General features: G+C 35.8%; 3 protein-coding genes across 4 annotated transcripts; 2 read left to right on the forward strand and 1 right to left on the reverse strand.

The window, feature by feature from the left end:
- Positions 1 to 1,329: 1,329 nt before the first annotated feature.
- On the forward strand, positions 1,330 to 9,662 carry LOC117121904 (ankyrin repeat domain-containing protein 50-like). The gene is made up of 4 exons (XM_033267300.1): positions 1,330 to 3,521; positions 3,643 to 3,767; positions 6,788 to 6,969; positions 7,093 to 9,662. The coding sequence occupies exons 1-4, from the start codon at positions 3,373 to 3,375 to the stop codon at positions 7,393 to 7,395; spliced, it is 759 nt and encodes a 252-aa protein (XP_033123191.1). The 5' UTR covers positions 1,330 to 3,372; the 3' UTR covers positions 7,396 to 9,662.
- A 141-nt stretch (positions 9,663 to 9,803) lies between these two features.
- On the reverse strand, positions 9,804 to 16,982 carry LOC117121899 (peptidyl-prolyl cis-trans isomerase G-like). 2 transcript variants are annotated; one of them, XM_033267293.1, is made up of 5 exons: positions 16,623 to 16,982; positions 14,262 to 15,701; positions 12,727 to 12,850; positions 12,155 to 12,224; positions 9,804 to 11,685 (listed from the first exon to the last, which is right to left on the reverse strand). In XM_033267293.1, exons 2-5 carry the CDS (start codon positions 15,691 to 15,693, stop codon positions 11,629 to 11,631), a joined length of 1,683 nt encoding a protein of 560 aa, XP_033123184.1. In that variant the 5' UTR covers positions 15,694 to 15,701; positions 16,623 to 16,982; the 3' UTR covers positions 9,804 to 11,628. The 2 variants fall into 2 exon arrangements, with proteins under 2 accessions (XP_033123184.1, XP_033123185.1); XM_033267294.1 differs by having other exon boundaries at positions 16,492 to 16,624.
- Positions 16,983 to 17,128: 146 nt separating this feature from the next.
- On the forward strand, positions 17,129 to 21,842 carry LOC117121900 (ribonuclease P/MRP protein subunit POP5-like). Its single transcript, XM_033267295.1, has 4 exons — positions 17,129 to 17,291; positions 19,712 to 19,857; positions 20,385 to 20,522; positions 20,611 to 21,842. Exons 1-4 carry the CDS (start codon positions 17,272 to 17,274, stop codon positions 20,793 to 20,795), a joined length of 489 nt encoding a protein of 162 aa, XP_033123186.1. The 5' UTR covers positions 17,129 to 17,271; the 3' UTR covers positions 20,796 to 21,842.
- The last annotated feature ends 113 nt before the right edge of the window (positions 21,843 to 21,955 follow it).

A 21,955-nucleotide genomic window follows, 5' to 3' on the forward strand; every position in this document is an offset into this window, starting at 1 on the left:
GACAGTTTATATTTAAGAATTCAAAATACATGTTCATTAATTGAATTATGATTTCATTCATGCCAATAGAAATACTGCAAGAAACCAAAATTATCGAGTGAAACATATCACCGAGATACACATCTAACATTTCAATTATTTTAGATCATAAGCGATCTGTAGGTTATAAATGCTTTACACATATATACATCAGTCATAATTTTTGTGTATTTCCTACACAAGAATAGAATAAATTTCAGCTAGCACATACTATCAAATTTGTTTCTGTTATACTCATGTTCAGACACGGTCAAAGCACTGTCCAGTTGTGTTTGGTGCGTCTGAAACATCAGTGGTCATGCCAGTCGGGCTGAGGGAGGCTGAGAAGGTCGGCGTGAAGGGCCCTGTCATGGAGAGCTCCCATGGTTAAGGAGCAGTGGCGGCACCAGCTGGGGGGGGGGGGGCTAGTAGGCCTAGATTTCCCATCCCAGCCATTTCAGGCCATCAGGAAATCCCAAATTTTAAAAAAAACCTTGTTTTGGGAGGAGGGAACACCTCCCTCCCATATGCGCCCTCGGCTCAGGCCTTCGGCCCTCAGATAATGGTTGGACAACTTATCCCCCCCCCCACATAAATTATATCCTGGAGCCGCCACTGTTGAGGAGGTCAACAAAATTAATCATGGAATTGAGACTTTAAAATCTAATTAGTAAATGTCACAAATACACAAATTGTTGGAGCTTCACTTCTGGACCCCTCCAAGGAATTTTGGGTGGCTCCTGGCCACGGCCACTTATGCTTCTGTTGAGAATGTTGGCCCTCGTCAAGTAAATGGTGCCACCACTGACCGGCATTTAGGTTTAAAGTCTGACAGCTTTATCTTTAAGTGTGGTATTATGAAACCACCTTTACAAAGTACTGTACAATTTTACATAATGCAATACAGTATAAATGAAGCACAAATTGCATTTTAAAAATCTCTCTAAATTGCTAAACATTTTCTTTCTAAATTTTGAAAATACAAACACTATAAATTACACAAAATATTCTGGACATTGAAAATAAATTAATATAAAATACACATAGTGTTTGTGTGTGTTGAGTTATTTAAATTATTTATTTTTCCTTTCACAATAATAAAAAAATTATCAAATTGTTAACAGTAATATCGATAGTAGGGGAGCATAAAAGTATTTTCTCACCTGCATCAGTAGCAATTCTGTTAAAAAATTATAGACTTTACACTCTTTACATTTACCTTTTATAAAGGTAAATGTAGGAGAATAACCCAAAACTCGCAGCTTTGCTGTGCTGAAATTTGTATAGGCGTGGTTCATGACTACCTTTTTTTTTTATTCATCTTGTGTGTCTGCATCATTATAAAGTAAAAAAAAAAACATTCCATAAAAATTTCATTGAGAAAAAAAGAAATTCAAAATGGCGACTTTGAGGTCACATGACTACCTAATTATGCAAAATACCAAATATCAATGTTACTCGCGTAGGCCAACCTATTGCTCGCTCCAACACACAAAAAGAATTTCGAAATAACCTCTTTTAGTATTTTTTTAAAATTATTTTAAAAATTAACTTTTTTCGTTAAAAAAAGTCCCAGCACAGGGGGTGCATATACCTACAGCAGTGAAAGGGTTAATAGGTGTGGGAGGTAAAATTTTATGAAGATGGTCATGTATGTATAAACTTGCACGACCATCTTCGTTGGAGACGGGGAGATTTAGCCATACGATAGTCCATGTATTGTCACACTTTAAAAGAAGGCATACATTTTGTTAAAGAACATGTAGTGCGATAGCCGAGCTCATGGAAATAAGCTACACTACAGGAAAACATGTGAACACTTTTTAAATCGAATTCGAGTAAGATAATTACAATGTATGGAGGCGTAAATTTAACAAGAAAGCTTTATCAATAAACAATGTCTACACACTGCGCATTGCAGCTCTGAGTCGGGGCGTCACAATTGAGAGATACAGGTCGTTTTTGAGTATTCCACTCATTTCAGATACATAACCAACAGATCACCGTGTTCCATTTCTAATATTCATAAACTTTTCAAATTTTTGCCAGAGGGCATTGAAGGCATGGTATAGTACTACTGGCATGGTATAGTACTATTATTTCATGTGGCAAGGATTGTTTTGAAATCAAACTTTTTTGAGCCTTGTGTCTGTAGCAAGCTGGATGGACAGCACTAATACGTGCATCATCCAAAGGTTATCAAGTTGTTGATACATTAATTCAAAGGGGCGCTAATCTTGATTTGAAAAATAAAGATGGTTTTACGGCCCTAATAGTAGCATCTTAAGAAGGCCATCGCAGCGTTTGCAAGATACTTTTAGAAAATGGTGTCGTAGCATATGCACTAACTAATAATGGCACCACGGCCCTATAAGTAGCCTCTGGAAATGGCCACATCATTGTCCTCAAAATACTTTCAGAAAGAGGTGATTTACTGGATGCACAAGATAGTGTGCGGCAAGGATCCTTTTTAAATCAAATTTCTTTGAGCCTTGTGTCTATAGCAAGCTGGATGGACAGCATTAATACATGCATCATCTAAATGTTATCATCAAGTTGTTGATACATTAATTAAACGTGGCGCAGATCTTGATTTGAAAACTAAAGATGGTTTTACGGTCCTAATAGTAGCATCTTAAGAAGGCCTTCGCAGCGTTTGCATGATACTTTTAGAAAATGGTGCCATAGTAAATGCACAAACCAATAATGGCACCACAGCCCTGATAGTAGCCTCTGGAAATGGCCACATCAGTGTCTGCAAAATACTTACAGAAAGAGGTGATTTACTGGATGCACAAGATAGTGTGCGGCAAGGATCCTTTTGAAATCAAATTTCTTTGAGCCTTGTGTCTATAGAAAGGTGGATGGACAGCATTAATACATGCATCATCTAAATGTTATCATCAAGTTGTCGATACATTAATCCAAATGGGTGCAGATCTTGATTTGAAACTAAAGATGGTTTTACGGTCCTAACAGTAGCATCTTAAGAAGGCCATCGCAGCATTTGCAAGATACTTTTAAAAAATGGTGCCGTAGTAAATGCACAAACTAATAATGGCACCACGGCCCTAATAGTAGTCTCTGGGAATGGCCACATCAGTGTCTGCAAAATACTTTTAGAAAGAGGTGTTTAACTGGATGCACAAGATAGTGTGCGGCAAGGATCCTTTTGAAATCAAATTTCTTTGAGCCTTGCAAGCTGGATGGACAGCATTAATACATGCATCATCTAAATGTTATCATCAAGTTGTTGATACATTAATTAAACGTGGTGCAAATCTTGATTTGAAAACTAACGATGGTTTTACGGTCCTAATAGTAGCATCCTAAGAAGGCCTTCGCAGAGTTTGCATGATACTTTTAGAAAATGGTGCCGTAGTAAATGCACAAACCAATAATGGCACCACAGCCCTGATAGTAGCCTCTGAAAATGGCCACATCAGTGTCTGCAAAATACTTTTAGAAAGAGGTGCTTTAGTGGATGCACAAGATAGTGTGCGGTGAGGATTGTTTTGAAATAAAGTTTCATTAGGCCTTGTGTCTATAGCAAGCTGGATGGACAACATTAATACATGCATCATCCAAAGGTTATCATAAAGTTGTTCATACTTTGATTCAAAGGGGCGCTAATCTTGATTTGAGAATAAAGATGGCCTTACGACACGCAGGGAACCTATACAATCTTTGGAAAAAGAAGCACCTGCATCGAACAATCTATTCGACAGGGCTATTGAAGACCACACCCAGTGAGATAGTATGCCTAAAGTAATTTTTCACAAATACAACGTCCGAAGAACAATGCCCAAACTGCAATGACAAGCATAAATTATGAGAATGTGTACATTTCAAGAGTCAAGAAACAAATAAAAGATGAAAAATTTAAAGTGAGAAAACGCTGCGCTTTAAATGTCTGGGAAGACATATGTAGGTGAAAAATGCTGTGTGGTATAAATGGATGTAAGAGTGATCACATTCAATTACTGCATAGCCCGAAAATCAATAAAAATGAAAACTGTTCCCCAATGGAAGGGGAGAGTTAATGCATTGCTCCCTTAACAATGTTAACTAAAACAAAATATGTTGCACTGATAACAATTAAGGTAACTGTCCAAAAAGGAAATAAAAGAATCAATATAAATGCACTGTTGAACAAAGCTACATAAATGCTGATGTGGCCGCTGAACTGGGAGTGCATTGAAAGACTAAAGAAATAACAGTAGGAATGCTAAAGAAGGAGTACAAAACTTTTAAAACTAGGCTTTTGACAACTGAAATAAAAGGGATTGATTCCAGCTTTAAAATAGAAGCACTGACAACTGAAAATGTAGACAGAAATTAAAAGACTGCCACATGGATAGACATATCCAAATCGTATGATCATCTAAAGGGAATCCCGTTTCCTAAAATAGCCAAATCATTAACACCAAACCATTTTTTGCATGGACAAATTGGGGGGGGGGGGGAAGGTTTGCAGCAGAAATTGCTATTGATACAACAAAATTCCCTCCAAGAAAACGATGAAGGGTACAGGAGCTAGTTAAACATTTTTAGCAAAAATGGTTAAAAGAATATATTCCTACTCTAAATCAAAGAAAAGAAATGGAGAAAAGTTAAAAATATATTCAATTGAATGATGTTGTATTGGTATTAGAAAAAAAAACTATTAGAGGACATTGGCCATTATGGAGAATAATTAATGTTTACTCAGGGGAAGATGGGCATGTAAGAGTAGTGAAAGTAAAAACTGCAAAGGAGAATTTGTGAAGCCATGTAAAATATGTCCATTGGAAATACAGGAAAATGAACAATAAGAATCCATAATTGTATAAGCAATGTAGACCTCAACAACAAAAAAAGTTTTAGTACTGTATGTAGTAGTTATTGACACATAATTGCAGTTAAGTAAAAAATAAATAACACCCCCCCCCCCCCAAAACAAAAAACAATTAAAACCCAAAAAAAAAATAAATAATAAATAACTAAATTAAAGTAGTGAAATATGTACTTTTAGCTGTAAAATAAAATAAAGGTGACTCTGAGCATACTTTGGCAGTGTATGTCGAGGAAGGGAAGAAATGTTCAGGAGGAATTTTATAATTTAGAGAAATTTAAAAACAAAAATTAAGTAACCATTAAAAGGAGGAAAGGAGTAATAAAAATGTGAATCTGTGACTAAATTAAGTCAGAATTAAATTGAAATGAAATCAGAATTAAAATGTGAACTAAGTGAAGATTACTGCACGGAATTAAATTAGAAACAAAGCAGATTTAAGCAAAATTAACAAGTAAATTAACAACTGAATTTAGAATTGAGAATTTGAGGAATCAACATAAAGTTGAAAATTTAGTGAATAGTGATACAAGTGAATTCAGTGAATTTTTACGTAAAATACCAAAAAATTGTGAACTATAAACTGTGAATTTGATTGAAAATGAGTTTTGAGCCTCAAAAGCTGAGTTCCTTTACTTTGTCTCGTGAACAGAGGTGCTTTAGATGTGTAGATGCACAAGATAGTGTGCGGCAAGGATTGTTTTCAAATTAAATTCCTTTGAACTTGTGTCCTTGTCTATAGCAAGGTGGATGGACAGCATTAATACATGCATCATCTAAATGTTATCATCAAGTTGTCGCTACATTAATTAAAAGGGGCGCAAATCTTGATTTGAAAACTAAAGATGGTTTTACGGTCCTAATAGTAGCATCTTAAAAAGCCCATCGCAGCGTTTGCAAGATACTTTTAAAAAATGGTGCCGTGGTATATGCAGAAACTAATAATGACACCACGGCCCTAATAGTAGTCTCTGGAAATGGCCACATCAGTGTCCTCAAAATACTTTTAGAAAGAGGTGATTTACTGGATGCACAAGATAGTGTGCGGCAAGGATCCTTTTTAAATCAAATTTCTTTGAGCCTTGTGTCTATAGCAAGGTGGATGGACAGCATTAATACATGCATCATCTAAATGTTATCATCAAGTTGTCGCTACATTAATTAAAAGGGGCGCAAATCTTGATTTGAAAACTAAAAATGGTTTTACGGTCCTAATATTAGCATCTTAAGAAGGCCATCGCAGCATTTGCAAGATACTTTTAAAAAATGGTGCCGTGGTAAATGCACAAACTAATAAATGCACCACGGCCCTAATAGTAGCCTCTGGAAATGGCCAATCATTGTCCTCAAAATACTTTCAGAAAGAGGTGATTTACTGGATGCACAAGATAGTGTGCGGCAAGGATCCTTTTGAAATCAAATTTCTTTGAGCCTTGTGTCTATAGCAAGCTGGATGGACAGCTTTAATACATGCATCATCTAAATGTTATCATCAAGTTGTCGATACATTAATTAAACGTGGTGCAGATCTTGATTTGAAAACCAAAGATGGTTTTACGGCCCTAATAGTAGCATCTTAAAAAGCCCATCGCAGCGTTTGCAAGATACTTTTAGAAAATAGAGCTGTAGCATATGCACTATTACTAATAATGGCACCACGGCCCTAATAGTAGCCTCTGGAAATGGCCACATTATTGTCTGCAAAATACTTTCAGAAAGAGGTGATTTACTGGATGCACAAGATAGTGTGCGGCAAGGATCCTTTTGAAATCAAATTTCTTTGAGCCTTGTGTCTATAGAAAGGTGGATGGACAGCATTAATACATGCATCATCTAAATGTTATCATCAAGTTGTCGCTACATTAATTAAAAGGGGTGCAGATCTTGATTTGAAAACTAAAAATGGTTTTACGGTCCTAATATTAGCATCTTAAGAAGGCCATCGCAGCGTTTGCAAGATACTTTTAAAAAATGGTGCCGTGGTAAATGCACAAACTAATAAAGGCACCACGGCCCTAATAGTAGTCTCTGGAAATGGCCACATCAGTGTCCTCAAAATACTTTTAGAAAGAGGTGATTTACTGGATGCACAAGATAGTGTGCGGCAAGGATCCTTTTGAAATCAAATTTCTTTGAGCCTTGTGTCTATAGAAAGGTGGATGGACAGCATTAATACATGCATCATCTAAATGTTATCATCAAGTTGTCGCTACATTAATTAAACGTGGTGCAGATCTTGATTTGAAAAACAAAGATGGTTTTACGGTCCTAATAGTAGCATCTTAAAAAGCCCATCGCAGCGTTTGCAAGATACTTTTAAAAAATGGAGCTGTAGCATATGCACTGTTACTAATAATGGCACCACGGCCCTAATAGTAGCCTCTGGAAATGGCCACATCAGTGTCCTCAAAATACTTTTAGAAAGAGGTGATTTACTGGATGCAAAAGATAGTGTGCGGCAAGGATCCTTTTTAAATCAAATTTCTTTGAGCCTTGTGTCTATAGCAAGCTGGATGGACAGCATTAATACATGCATCATCTAAATTTTATCATCAAGTTGTCGCTACATTAATTAAAAGGGGCGCAAATCTTGATTTGAAAACTAAAAATGGTTTTACGGCCCTAATAGTAGCATCTTAAGAAGCCATCGCAGCGTTTGCAAGATACTTTTAAAAAATGGAGCTGTAGCATATGCACTATTACTAATAAAGGCACCACAGCCCTAATGGTAGCCTCTGGAAATGGCCACATCATTGTCCTCAAAATACTTTTAGAAAGAGGTGATTTACTGGATGCACAAGATAGTGTGCGGCAAGGATCCTTTTTAAATCAAATTTCTTTGAGCCTTGTGTCTATAGCAAGGTGGATGGACAGCATTAATACATGCATCATCTAAATGTTATCATCAAGTTGTCGATACATTAATTCAGATGGGTGCAGATCTTGATTTGAAAACTAAAGATGGTTTTACATTCCTAATAGTAGCACTTTAAGAAGGCCATGGAAGCGTGTGCAAGATACTTTCAGAAAATGGTGACGTAGTAGATGCACAAAATAATAATGGCACCACGGCCCTAATAGTAGCAGTAGTAGCATCTGGATATGGCCACATCAGTGTCTGCAAAATACTTTTACAAAGAGGTGCTTTAGTAGATGCACAAGATAATGTGACTAAGGTTCAACAAGTCCAACTACTTGAGGAAGTTAGATGATAAATAATACAGTCATACACACATTAAAGCTGTAAAATCTTCAGCATGTAGAGGGCAGCAGCATACAAGAAGAAGGATCTACTACTGTACGTGCAATATCCTACTCAATTTAATTTTAGCTTTCAAAGCTAGGCCTGCAAAGGAATATTCAAACTTGATTATAAGCCTTTGTTCTGTCATGGATTATTGATATGGCTAGACAACCTAGGCTTTCTTTTTTAACTCTTTAAACTACACAAGCCAACATCATATCATATAAACAACTTGAGTAAGCTTGACTGGCTGAGGTACAAAGATAGCCTCTCTTCTTTTTATCGATTCCCTGAAGATAATAATAATAATAATAATAATAATAAAAATAATAATAATAATAATAATAAAACAGCATTTATAATGCACCGTCTATCTAGTGAACTATTCCGAGATGCAGTGACTCTTGACGAAAAGAAAAAGGATTTACTAATTTGATTTGAAGAACATGACAACAATAACATTCACACCAAATAGCCCTTGTGCAATAGGATTTTGAAGAAATTCAATTAAGTAAATGTATGCAAGATTTAAACTTGTCAACTTTCTCTATGTCAGATGTACAAAATGTAGCACATGTTTCCGTCCAAACTACAACAGCAAGTACACCTCACAGAACTGTACATACTCAAACCAACTTGAATGGTGACAAAGGTACAAATCTTAAGGCAGAAATTAAATGGCTGACAAACTCAAAGACCTGAAATCTCAAGACCTGAGATGTATGAGAGAAATAATTAATACAATTTAAACTGAAAACATTCGTACCAGTTGCTTCATTCAGACCCACTACAAATTGCAACCCAACAGTCACACAACGAAAGCTCAAAACTGCAGCCAAAAACCAGTCTGATTCCCTACTTGATCAGGTTGAAGATGTTAAATAAAATAACATAATACTACCCTCCCTTTAGGCCAGACAGCTTCTCCAGGATATCGTAAACCCACTGTACATGCAACTCCAACCCCAATCGGAAAAAACCACACCGGTTTAAGACACTGACCATGCACAAATACCTATTTTCATCTATCTATTTTATTTATCTAAATACTCAAGGCCTAGGTAGACTTGTAGTCAATCTAAGAAGAAAAGCTATTGATTTAGCTCATCCTACCAGGTACATTCACCAGGCAAAAAATTAAGATGTGATATGCAAATTATTCTTACCAATAACAAAATGAAATATTTAAGTATTGTAAAAACGAATAATAACTATTGTATATTAGAAAATGCAATGGTTCATTACAGCCCCGGTCATTGTGCAATGATGTGAACATGAAGCTATTAAGGACCTTATTTTCGGTGGCTGGCCACGGGCCACGCCTTTACGCAATTCAGCAGTCTGACTCTACGAGTTATGGGTTATTCTACCTTCACAAAGGGAGACAATGGGCAAGGGACACAAGCATAATAGGCAGCATGAAATTTGAACTACAACCTCTAGTAATACCCTATTCAGACTACACTCTGTTGTGATCGGTTGCGATGTAATCGGTGGTAATCCAAAACTGATTACTCCCGATCGCAATCAACGAACGCATTCAGACCAACACAAACAAACTGAACATTCTAGGGCCTAGGCCTCCGATGGCTAGGCCTATGTTGACTGACCTCAGCCAAACAATGCCTGTGGAATTCGTTGTGATTCGTTGCGATCGGATTCCGTGGTAATCGGGAGTGATAAAGATTGTAGCACCCAATCGCAACGGGTAACAATTGCGATATCGATTACATATCGACTACTATTGGTGAGCTTTCACACACGATTTTACTTTGCGATTGGGTGGCACTACAACCGATCGCAATGCGATGCTAGTCTGAATGGGGTATAAGAGAGCACAATGTGCAAATGCTATTGCAACAGCTCCCTTGCATTGAGACATGTGCATCTTGGCTAAACAGTTCACTAATACAAAATCAATACAGTGCACCCTCCAATTGGAGACCCCTCTAATTCCGACACACCTTGATTCAAAGAACCAAACAACAATCTTCAATCTATTACACTATGCTACTGAAACTGAACCCAGAGAACACCCCAAATTTTTCAGGTAGCAAAGGTGGTTTCAAATTGGAAGGTGAACTGTATTTCCTGCTTGATTTTAATGTCTGAACCTTCAAAATACATTTTTTAAATTAATTTCCATTCCATTGATCAAAATAGTTTTAAGCTGATATAAATCCTTATGACATAAAGTTATCAAGGCATTTGATATTCAAATATAGATTCTGAATTCAGAATGTCCAGTTCAGGAATAAGTTAAAAAGTAATGAATTTAAATGCTATGATGGAGTGAACCTGTAGCTTGGTCGTTAAGATGCTTGCCTTCTAATTTCAGGATCCTGTGTTCAAATCCTGTGAATCAATAACAACTCTACTTAAGCCTCATAAAGACACTTGAGTTATAGTGCAACGTTTATTCTGTTATTGCCAAATCATTCTATTTGGATGAGAATGAAGAACACTATTTCTATTTCTTAATTCCTATTATCCAACATATTTTAAACTCAGGATGGTACAACATGTTTTTATGAAGATTAGGGAGTAGAGTTGTTTGATTGGTGAGAAAAACCCTTGGATTGGCAGGTAAGAATTTTAAGCACCAAGCTGCAGCTTGACATTAATACAGATTGTCCACACCATTTAAATCTGACCTTGTATAGGTTAAACAATCCCTCGCTGCTAGGGGACCAAAGGAAATGCTCAATTCTTTAATAGATTGGATATTACGGCATGGTATGATTATTCCACCACACGAATGGACTGTTACAAATGGTTCAGCCTTTGTTACACCATAGAGGTAGAAACAAGAAAAATACCTCCATGGTTACACCTTCACTGATAACTGGATTCTCAGCATATGACAAGATTTCTAGTGAAACAGAGAACATTTACAACATGCAAATGTCTTTCCTGATAATAGACAGACTGTAACGAACAGAATTTAAGAAGACTTGCAACATTTTTTAAAAATCAATTATGCCTGGCTGTCAACTCTTCTGATGAAGCTGGCATTGACTGCCAGCAAAAGCGCATATCTAATAAAATATAAACTTACTTCTTTAAAGTTAGTCTCAGGGTGCTGCCTCATCATACCTGTTATCATTAAGAGTAAAAAACACTAATGAAGATATGAAAATACAAATATCAGAGCAAATAATATATTTTGTTAAATAAATAGATATAAAATATAGGAAAATGTAAAAATCGTTTAAATCTAATACATTGTTTATGCAATAAAACTCAGTACTTATGATATCAAGCTGAGGTTCAATGACCGCTAACAGGTAAAAAAGAATCAGAAGTTAGTAATTGAAAAGTGAACAGATTTTTGTAATTAACTGAATATCATCAGTCAAAAACCTACTAACACATGATACTGTCTAGTATGCTCTGTTGCTTGCAAATTACACCCAATGATGCTGTGATTTTCTTATATGCTGCCCTCAATCTTTCACTTGTTATTAATATTCCATTACATCAAAAGCCTTGTTTGTTTGGTATGCATATGATATATGCATTACATCATCTGCTATCTGTATATCCCAAGGGCCTTGGCAAATGATGCACCATCACCTTTGGTTGCTTGCTGAGGAGATAATTTAGCATTGTCCTGTATCAGTCACAATATTACAATGACAATCACAATATATGATCACGGAGCTATAAATCTTTAATTTGATAGCTTTATAAGATCAACCACACAATGATTAAACTCATAATGCATAAAATGGTGAAGGGGGATTATTAGGAACAATAACATTTTAACAGAAGTATTCTTAAATACTTCAGGTGTATCAGTTAATAGTCACAATTCATACATTATGTAGTAATATTAATCTACTATTTATCTAGTAATTTCTTTACCATACTTCTCACAAGTTATAGTATTAGTGCATACATATTAAGAATACCTCAATGTATTTTGCATACAAATGTGCTAAAATTATTTTAAGTCTACAGTGAGCAGATAACAAAAAACAAGAAGAAAAAAAGTGGGTTTAACCCCACTAAAGAGAAAAAAGGGAATATCTCAATGCATTTTACGGTATGTTTACCTTGTTTATTTCCTTGTGTCTACCTTTGCTAACAATTTCTTCAATTATTTCACCATCGCCTCTTACCAATCTAATACAGACACAAAATATACACACAACATCAAGTAATGCAAAAAGACATAATTGGTAGTGGTCATATATTGTATAAACATGCAGTAAAATCAACTTAAAATCTTTAATATGCAATTCAATACAAACGGAAATGTAAGAAAACACTGCAATTTAAAAATATTAATATATTACAGTATACACGCCATCGTGTTAGGATTCAATATTTCGACATTAATTATGTCACAATCAGGAATGATTCCCGATGATGACATAATTAATGTCAAAATATTGAATCCCAACACGATGGCGTGTATTTCAATACTTGGAGTATGTATTATACTTTCTTATCTGAGATTAATCAGTGGACCTTTCGGTTTTACAGTATAGTCTTTTATATATTTGTTGGAACTTTTTCAAATGTTTCTGCCCCAAACATTAATATTACTAACTAGCTGAGAGCAAAGAAGTAAATATAAATGGGGAAGAGGGAATTACAAGGAATATGAACCTTCCAAGCTTACCTGTGTCTATCTGAATCTGGGTCATATACACGGCGGACTTGGCTTTGTTGCTTTTCATAGTCTTCTTTTGTCATGGGTCCTTTACTTACAAGTGTCTCATCTGTTTTATTGCTAACCTGATTCCCTGCAAAAAAAAAAATACAACCCCTGTAAATATTAGGTTGGCCTTTTATGATTATTGCATAAAGTAATGACAATGCCACTACAAGTCTCCCTCCAATTAAAGATAACTTTTGGGAACTGGGTTTCAATGGCCTTTAGCAGCTTCAGTTTGTAGTTAGAACAATAAATGTAAAAGATATGTTTATATGGGACCACGAAAAAGTGGTCTTTAACTGGAGCAGTCTTTAGAGAGAGAGCTGTATTTTGCATCACATTAAGCTGGTCAATGCATCAAACAAAGACACAGTACTGTGCCTTGACACTCTGGATATTACGCTATGATGTAGCAGCTAATACATATCAATTTGTTTGGTCCATTTAACTGCAAATGCGATGACGTGAAAATCACCCTATCTCTTAACCATTATTGTTTCTTTAAAAATATCGACTGATTTTACTAGAAAAACGGTAACTCAAAAACTAGAGGTTGGATGACTTAGGTTAAAATGATTTACAGAAAGTTATAAATACAGCTATTGACAAAATATTTGTTTTCAAATATTTAGCACCATAATTTTTACATTGAATTACGAAAACATAAGCGATATTAGCGTGTTTTCAGCCGGATTTGAGCAGGCTTGTGAGGAGTCATTTACTTAAAACATCATAGCTTTGACTATACCAATCCATTTGCTTAGGTTAAAGCAGCAATAGAAATTTTCTTGCTATCGGTTATATATTTTAAAATAATCTCATTGGATAAAATTTTCTTCCATCATTTTTTCATTCTTTCAAAGGCTTTCAAGAAGAATAACTGACCGAGCTCACAGCGCACCCAGGGATTCAGACGTGTTCCATTTTGTGAACTGATGAAAATATGGTACCTGCTGTATCAAAGGGTGGTTATAATTCATTAAATGAATACGCTTGATATTGGATTTATCTTACGTTTATAGTGTTATGAATACATTAGATTGGGAATTTATTTTTAATATTGTTCACGAGCAATTGCCTTTTTATAAACTCTTTTCAGATAATGAAATCGTCCAAACATTGTGCCATGCAGCGCGCTCAATCTGTTCATTTTTGCCTTTTGTACACGCGGACAGTATTAAAATTGTTTTGCAATGTGGTCAAAACAGCCTAAACAAATTGATTTAATCAGTGCACTGCCATTTGAACCTGCCAGGTATTACATTTTAAATAATACATGTAATAATATAAGTACATTTAACACCATAATTCCATACTGCTATCAAACATCCAGAATATGGGGGAGGGGAAAGATGGACTACTGTACCCCCAATTAAGAATACCCACACTTCTGGACGAAAACAAAAGATTATCTCACCCTAATATTGAAGTTATTAAATTAAAAAGTTATTTAAGGAAACAATATTGTAATTAAATTGATATTTAAACATTGGTCCAACCTTGAGCAATTTGGAGCAGCCGTTGCTGTATATCAGATGGTTTTTTTGGCTCTTCCTCCTTCACATTTTTTACTTTTTCCTTTTTGTCCTTCTTTTTGTGTTTCTTGTCCTTTTTCTTGTCCTTCGATTTCTTTTTCTTTTTCTCTTTTTTCTTTTTCTTTGTTTGTTTCAAATCTGGTGATGAACTATGGGAACGTTTCTTTGATTTCTTTTTTGGCAATTTACTCGACGAGTTCTTTTCTGATTTGGACTTACTTGAATCTTTGGGCGATTTTAATATTTCCATATCCTTTTCCCTAAAAGTATTGGTGTCGGAATTGGATTGTTTCCTTTTATTTGCTTTCTCCTTCTCAACCCCTCTTTTAAAATCATTTTCAATACACGATGGACTTCTTGATAGTTTATCACTATGCTTATTTTTTTTTTCAGCAGAATCATGACTGGTATTTCTATGTCTTGTGGAGGATCTCGTTGGAGAAACTATTTTCTTTGTACTTGTAGACTTTGTTCTAGTTTCTTCAGATTTTTTGTTTTTTCCGTGATCAGCATTATCGTTTGTTAAACGTTTGTCATCTCCTTTTCCATATTTGTTCTCCACAGACCCAGTTTTCCTTTTTAAATCTTCCTGTTTGTTAGAAATTGAATAAGCTTTTGGAATTTTAACTTCAGGTGAAGAAAATGAGGATGATCTACTCCTATTTCTTCTACCTTTCCTTCCTCTCTGCTCATCCGTATCCTTTTCTTTACCATCATTTGTTTTACTCTGGACAGGTTCTGCATATGCCTTGGGTAATTTAGATTTTGTGGTAGCAAATGTAATGAGGCTATTTCTGGTTACAGGTGAGCTGGATGAATGACTGCTAGAAGATGAGCTGTGTCTTCTCTTCTTTGCTAACTTATTTGAGTCATTTCTAGGGTAGTTCTTTTTTCTACTAGGTGATCGACTCTTTTGTAATACTTCTGATTGACTTATTGTACCAGAGTCATTATTTGATGAATATGATTTAGGGAGAACTTTTGTAGAAATCTTTTTTATATCATCTTCCTTTCTTTCAGAATGAGATCTTGATTTTTGTGGATATCTACCTTCTCTTATTGTACTTGCTTTATCCATGCGTTTGTCTTCTTTTCTACTTTCTGATGACTTATCACGTGAATGGTTACTATTTCTCTTCGAGGTTTTCTTATTCTCATTTCTTGATGAATGACCTTTCAACTCCACGCTCAGCGACCTAGAGCGGGGTATCTTTTCCCTAGAACGTGACCTGTGTTTATTCCTTCCGTCGTATCTTTTGTTATCTCGTTCACCAGATCTAGATCGGTCCCTGGAGCTATGCACCTTGACTTTCCTCCTTTTTTCTGATTTTGAATCAGATCGAGAGCGCTTCCGTGATGTTGACCTGCTCCTACTACGTGACCTTGAGTAACCCATTGTAGAATCTGTCAAAGGAAGAGAGGGTTCAATTCCAGTTTTTTAGTAGTTAAAACATGTATCTTTTCACTGAAAAATGCATGCACTAATAGTATCAGTAGGTGCCAAGGTTAGATTTTCATGCAAAAGGTACTAGAACCTATACTGTATAAAGTTTTTCTAATTGCGTGGAAGATACCTAAAAAATCAGCTAAAATTTGCGCGGAAAACTGCTAGGAAAATAAGTGTGCGTAATCGTAATTGCTGTAAAATTACATTCGAATATATTTGGTCATAGCCTTATTTTTCGATAAAATCTGCACAGAAATGGGCACCTATTTCCCGAAATATGTGGACGAATTCCTAGGCGTAGGCCAAATTGTTTGTGCTAGGAATTATGCTCCGCGCAGGCCTGGACCAGGGCCTAGAACCTAGTAGAACTAGGTGGGTACAACAACAAAGAAAAAAATACTGTAATATTAGGCCTACACTATAGGTAGGCTAGGCACATGCTTACCCTAGCCCCTAGCTACTGTATGTATTTTATACCTCCATGGCATGGTGGTGGCATAGGCTAGGCCTATAGTATTATTATTAAAATTATATTATTGATAAATTTGTCTGTAAATTATTGTATTTCCTATTTATTTGCCCAGCATTAGCCTAAAAATGGTGATAATATTAAATATATATATATACTATTTTTTTTATACAAAGCTAAAAAAAAAAAAACCATAATGCCTAGGGCTAGGCCCTTGCTTGAGGCCTAATGAATGTAGACCTGGCAAGGGCAGGCTAGCTGCTGGCCTATGGACGCACCAGACCAGGTAGGATGTTTGGCCCTCGGTTAGAAACCTGCCGACTGTAACACTTGCTTGGCGATACGGACCCTGAGGCACATAGGCCTACATCACTAAAGTCAAAAGTAGTTTCGTTCACAAAATGATTACCTTAACTGAAAATGTTGGGAAAAAAATGTAAATGTCGGGAATTTTTCATTCAACAAAATGATTACTTCTTGCTGAGAATGTTCATGAATGTACGCGTGAGTTGATGTACCCAGGCGTGATATCCAGCACAAGACGATTACAGGTTACGCTGTTAGTTTGGTGATTCTATTTGTTGAAAGCTGGGTTGAAAGTGGCTAGGCCTAGAGCTACTTCCCACAAGTACCAATCAGTGTCGTGGGATGATATTAAATATATAATAAACTAAGTACTATTATTTTAAATATTTATTTTGTTATGGTAATATAGGCCTAAGGGTAATTTGGGCAGGCCTAAGGTTAACCTGAGTTAAACTTCGGCAGCAGAAAATAGAATAGCCAAGCACATGCGCCGTGTAACTGCTCGACATAAACTAGATCGCTTTCTTCTAGATTCCAGGGTGGTAGATGAGACTGCAGCAAACAAAGCAAAGACGCGGACGCGCGCGATCGAGCTTTCGCGAGTAAACATATTCAAACAAACTACCGTATGGATAGAGGGCGGAAAGAAGACACGCTGTTTCATGCTGTTTTTCTGGTTTTTTAGTTTTTGGCTGCTTTTAGTAATACTAAAGGTGATTTGTTAAAATATCTGGAGTGAATAAGTAATTAAAATGGTTCGTTTAAGAAACAGGTATATATCACTATCTACATATCTAAGTATTCATTTTAAATAAACCCTCATTTGGCTTTAATGCAGAATACTATTCTTGTTGGGGGCCTAGGTTAGGCCCTACATACATAGGGGCCTACATACTTTTGTATTAATTTTGTACCGCACCGAACTTCGACTTGTCACCTATGCTTTCCTGATAAGTATTTCAGAAGGAAGTGATCTATAGTGTTTAATCGTGTTTTTTCAACTCATTATAAAACAAAAAAAAAAAAAAACGGGTACTGTATTAAATTATATTTTGTTTAACTTTTAAAGCTCTACACAATCTTGCTCCCCAAACAATTTGTCAGTGTCTCACAAAAATAACTGCAAATGGCCGCATGAACACTCGGCAGATCACTAAAGGGGACTTACATATCCCCAGACCACACTTTGAACTTTACAAACTTTCATTTAGCTTTAATGCCCCCACTTTCTTTAACTCTCTTCCCTTAGATATCCGCAATGCTTCTACTTACTCATCCTTTAAATCGTCCCTCAAAAGTTACCTCCTTCTTTCTCTCCTGTAATTCTGTTTCTTTGGCTTTTTTTTTTAAATTTATTTTTTTAAAATTTGCACTGAGAATTCATTTTTTGATTTCTACCTTTATTTATTTTCTGTTTTATTTATTAATTTAAATTGATTTATTTTCTTTAAATTAAGAGTGATTTGATTTATAGTTCTCATATACATTGGCCTATTATCTATTTTTAATTTATTTGATTATTTTATTTAGACTACTTTATTCCCTTTGTTGTTTTAATGTCCCTTTTGCCTATTGTTTTTTAATATTGCTCTTTCATTTACATCTTTAATTGTAATTTAATTTTAATTTTTATATTAAATTTTTTATTTAATTTTGAATTAATTCTTTATGTAAATTTTGAATTGAGAGGTTATTTATTTTACTGTAAATTAATTGGTTTCATACTCTCTTTTGTTTTGTTTTACTATGTGTATTGAGGGTCCTTAATGATCAGCTTCAGCTGGATGGACCACCCTCATTAAAGATTGTTGAAATAAAAATAAAAATATTTATATGGTAATGGCTGTGTATTTCTTGGTGTTCACTTATATCCAATCCAATGCACTAGGATACAGTATATCTTGGCAAGAGTATGACCAAGGTTAACTCCAAATCTTTAAATATAGAAGGTGTTGAAATACAAGATAGAAGTCAAATGGAAAAAGAAAGAAATAAAGTTAATATTAATGGAAATACAAGAGATTGCACCCCCGAGAGTCTCTGGTAAATTTCGGGAGGCTTTCCTGATTTCTGGGATGCTCCTGGGATATGCGGGAGACTTGGGAACCCTGCTGCATTGCTGAAATGAATAAATGTAAATAAACCAACGTCAACTTCACTTCCTCCATTTATCTGTATCAAAGTAACTTAAGGTATTGTGAAGAATAAAGCCACCCTGACATTTGCACAATTTTTGTCTCCGAATTGCCGCGCAATGCGTCGTGGCAAGACGTGCCATTTCGGTGGTACGCTGCAGAACTTGAACCTGTGATTGCGGCCTGTTCGTGCACTGTAAGACATAAGTTACGCACCGTGTATGCAATGCGCGTCAAAAATGTACCGTATTGACACGCAATGGCACTACTTGCTTACACATAAGTTAAGTATTGTTCGCGCATTGCTCCCGTCTACCATACCCCATTGTCTCGCAGTGTCACATACAAAATGCATAATTCCCACTGTCTTCCCGCATTGCCCCAACGACTTCGCGCATGCGTAAAGTCGTCCCGCTTGGCTTTGTCCCACTAGGTGGCACGCTATACATAGCGTAGGTTTTTCTTTGACTCGCTATGGACAATACAACATGCTGAATCCTAGAGACAGTTATTGCAGGACAGAGAAGGTGTCTATGTCTGGCAACTGCGGACTATTACTTCTTGAAGAACAGGAGAAAAGGCAGAAAGAGGAAGAGCATTCTTAATGATGGCAGTGTTCTTGCCATGTTCGCGCAGTATTCACACATGGCACAAACATTTATACGTGCCAAATTTTTGAACATTTTAAAATTCTCTATACGACATGGCGCGCACCCTTCACGTACTCCTCACGCTCGTTCCCGAAGAAATTCGCACGCCGAAGTGCGTGCCAGTGCGGGAACGAAAATCGTGCATGTGTCAGGGTGGCATAAGATTCACTCTTTTTTTTTCTCTATGTATGAATGATTCACTCTTCATTGTAGAATGTACAGTGCACCCTCTAATTAGACCCATCTAATTTCGACAAGGCCTCTAAATTTGAGACCACTTTTTCAAAGAACAAAATAACAATCTTCAATCCTTTATCATATAGCTAACCCTCTAAATGGAAACCGAAACCCGAGACCACCCCAAAGTATAAGGCAAACTGTATTTATTATTTAGTCTTTTTTCATAGGTATCTCCTTTGTGAAATCATCTTTGATGAAAGATATGCAAATTACCCAGCAGTTGTGTCAAACGATATTCTTAGCGAGATCAAAAACGCTGTTGTGCATACTCATGGGGACTATGGCATGGGTGCTGTGCAACTTGGATTGAATGGTGAGCTATTTTTTAAATTTTTATTAGTCAAAACAAATAGGTTCCAAAACTCTTATTCCATCAGCTATTTGCCTTTTTATTAACAAATTTGTCAGGTAATCCATTCATTCGTATGACTATTTTTTTTGTTATTACTCTATTCCCAATTTTATTATACGGTATTTTTTTATATCAAAAAGTAAACTTTATATTGAATTTTTTATGGCTATTGTAAATTACATGTTCATATTTCATTTCCAATTTTTGTATTACAAAAAAAGAGTACTGTATAGAATTGCAAGATATCTGTCTGTCATGATTTTGCATGCAATGAAACTACCACAAGATCGAATCAGATTCAAATAGTGTTTGAGATTCGTTCTTGACAAGCAGTGCTCGTATGAATAACTGTACATGGTACAGGTAGTACTTTTTAAGATAGGACTGCATATCTACGAAACCATTGTTATTAGAGTATTATCGATTCTTTCATTCTCTCAGCATGCAACATAAATTACCATAAACTTTGTTTACTGTTGTTTTTTTAGTGAAATACTTGAATCCACACACGCAGATATTCATAGTTCGATCCAGAAGGTCATCTTACAAGATTGTGTGGACCTCCTTGCCATTTGTAAATAAACTGTGCAAGAAGATATGTAAAATTAATACATTACATTGTGGAGGTAAATATCATTTTAATCACCTGTGTTTGAAAAACAGGCAGTATCTAGTTTCAATTTTATCATCATATACTTTCTACCTTTCCATTAGGAACAATTCGGACTTGCCAGAAATTCCTCCTTAAGTACCAGCGACAACAACTCTCAGGGGTTCTTCTCAAGTGTCAAAGTGATGAGGAGAGGAAGGCGGTGAAAGAGTCGATACTAAGCTGTACACTCAAGGAAGACACAGAAGATTTTATGGGCGAGGATGAGGAGGATATTGACAGTAGCTGACGGAGAATGTATTCAGTGTTTGTTTCTATTTTGGTTGTTTTTAAGACATTTTCCATTATGGCACTCGATGACATGTTAGCCTGCAGTCATGTCAGTTTCAGATCCTGTTGCTATGGCACTGCTGGGAAAACGCAGTGTTACTGTCAGAGACAGAAGTTGGCTGGAATGATTGCATGCAATAATGTATGCATAGTAGTACACAGTGGCATATCTAAGATATTGAAAAAGGCCACATCAGTGTCTGCAAATAACTTCTAGAAAGAGCCCTAGATATAACACTGGTAGTAGAGTTGTAGCCTGGTGATTTCAATGTGTCATGGTTTCAAATCCTTTAAAATGGAAAAACTATTTTTAGAGAAAAACAATTGCACACTTTTAAGCCTGATAATGAGACTTGGTTTATAACACATCTTGTTGTTTATACCATGTGAAACAATTCAACTCCCTAAGCCTCGCATTGTTTATATGATGCATAATGTGAAGCAATTCTACTCACTAAGTCTTAAATGAGTATGGAGGGTCATGTAAATACACAGATAAAACATGCATCAAGTTGAGAACTATGTTGATATACAAGGTATTACTGAAAATTATTATATTTGTAGCATGTTGGAAGGAGGAAATGTGGGCTTTCTATAAGTTGATACTTTCTGAAATTACGTAAATGTTGCACTGAAAATACAGTATATGTTTTAGTAAACTTTAACTTTTGTGTGATAATCGTTTCTGTATGATAAAGTTAAAAGTAAATGTATATACTGTACAATATACTGCAAAGATTTAATATGAATGAGGTACTTATCAGTGCAGGTGGGTGAAGTAGACTGGTGTTGCCTTTGTATTGCCCACAGCAATCTTAATTCTGCGGTAACATAGGTTGGCACTTTCAATAAAGGGAAATTGACACATTTTATGCTGTTTTAGTGCATATTTTTCTTACACCCAATCCTCTCAGACTACCACCAACCATCAGCGGAGGACGTCGCGGACGTCAAGCGCTCATGGAAACTGCAGATAAATTTGGTGTATGCCCGGCTTTAGATCAAATCATTTTGACTTTAGAAATTTTTCTCTGTAGGCCTACTACAAAAATCCTCACCAGCTGATTTAATGGTTTATACAAACATTGTAGGGAAGATATTGTTCCCTCACACCCCCTC

Source organism: Anneissia japonica, unplaced genomic scaffold (genome assembly GCF_011630105.1).
Source record: "Anneissia japonica isolate Jap-2015-1 unplaced genomic scaffold, ASM1163010v1 scaffold352_len1594369_cov220, whole genome shotgun sequence".
NCBI lineage: Eukaryota > Metazoa > Echinodermata > Crinoidea > Comatulida > Comatulidae > Anneissia > Anneissia japonica.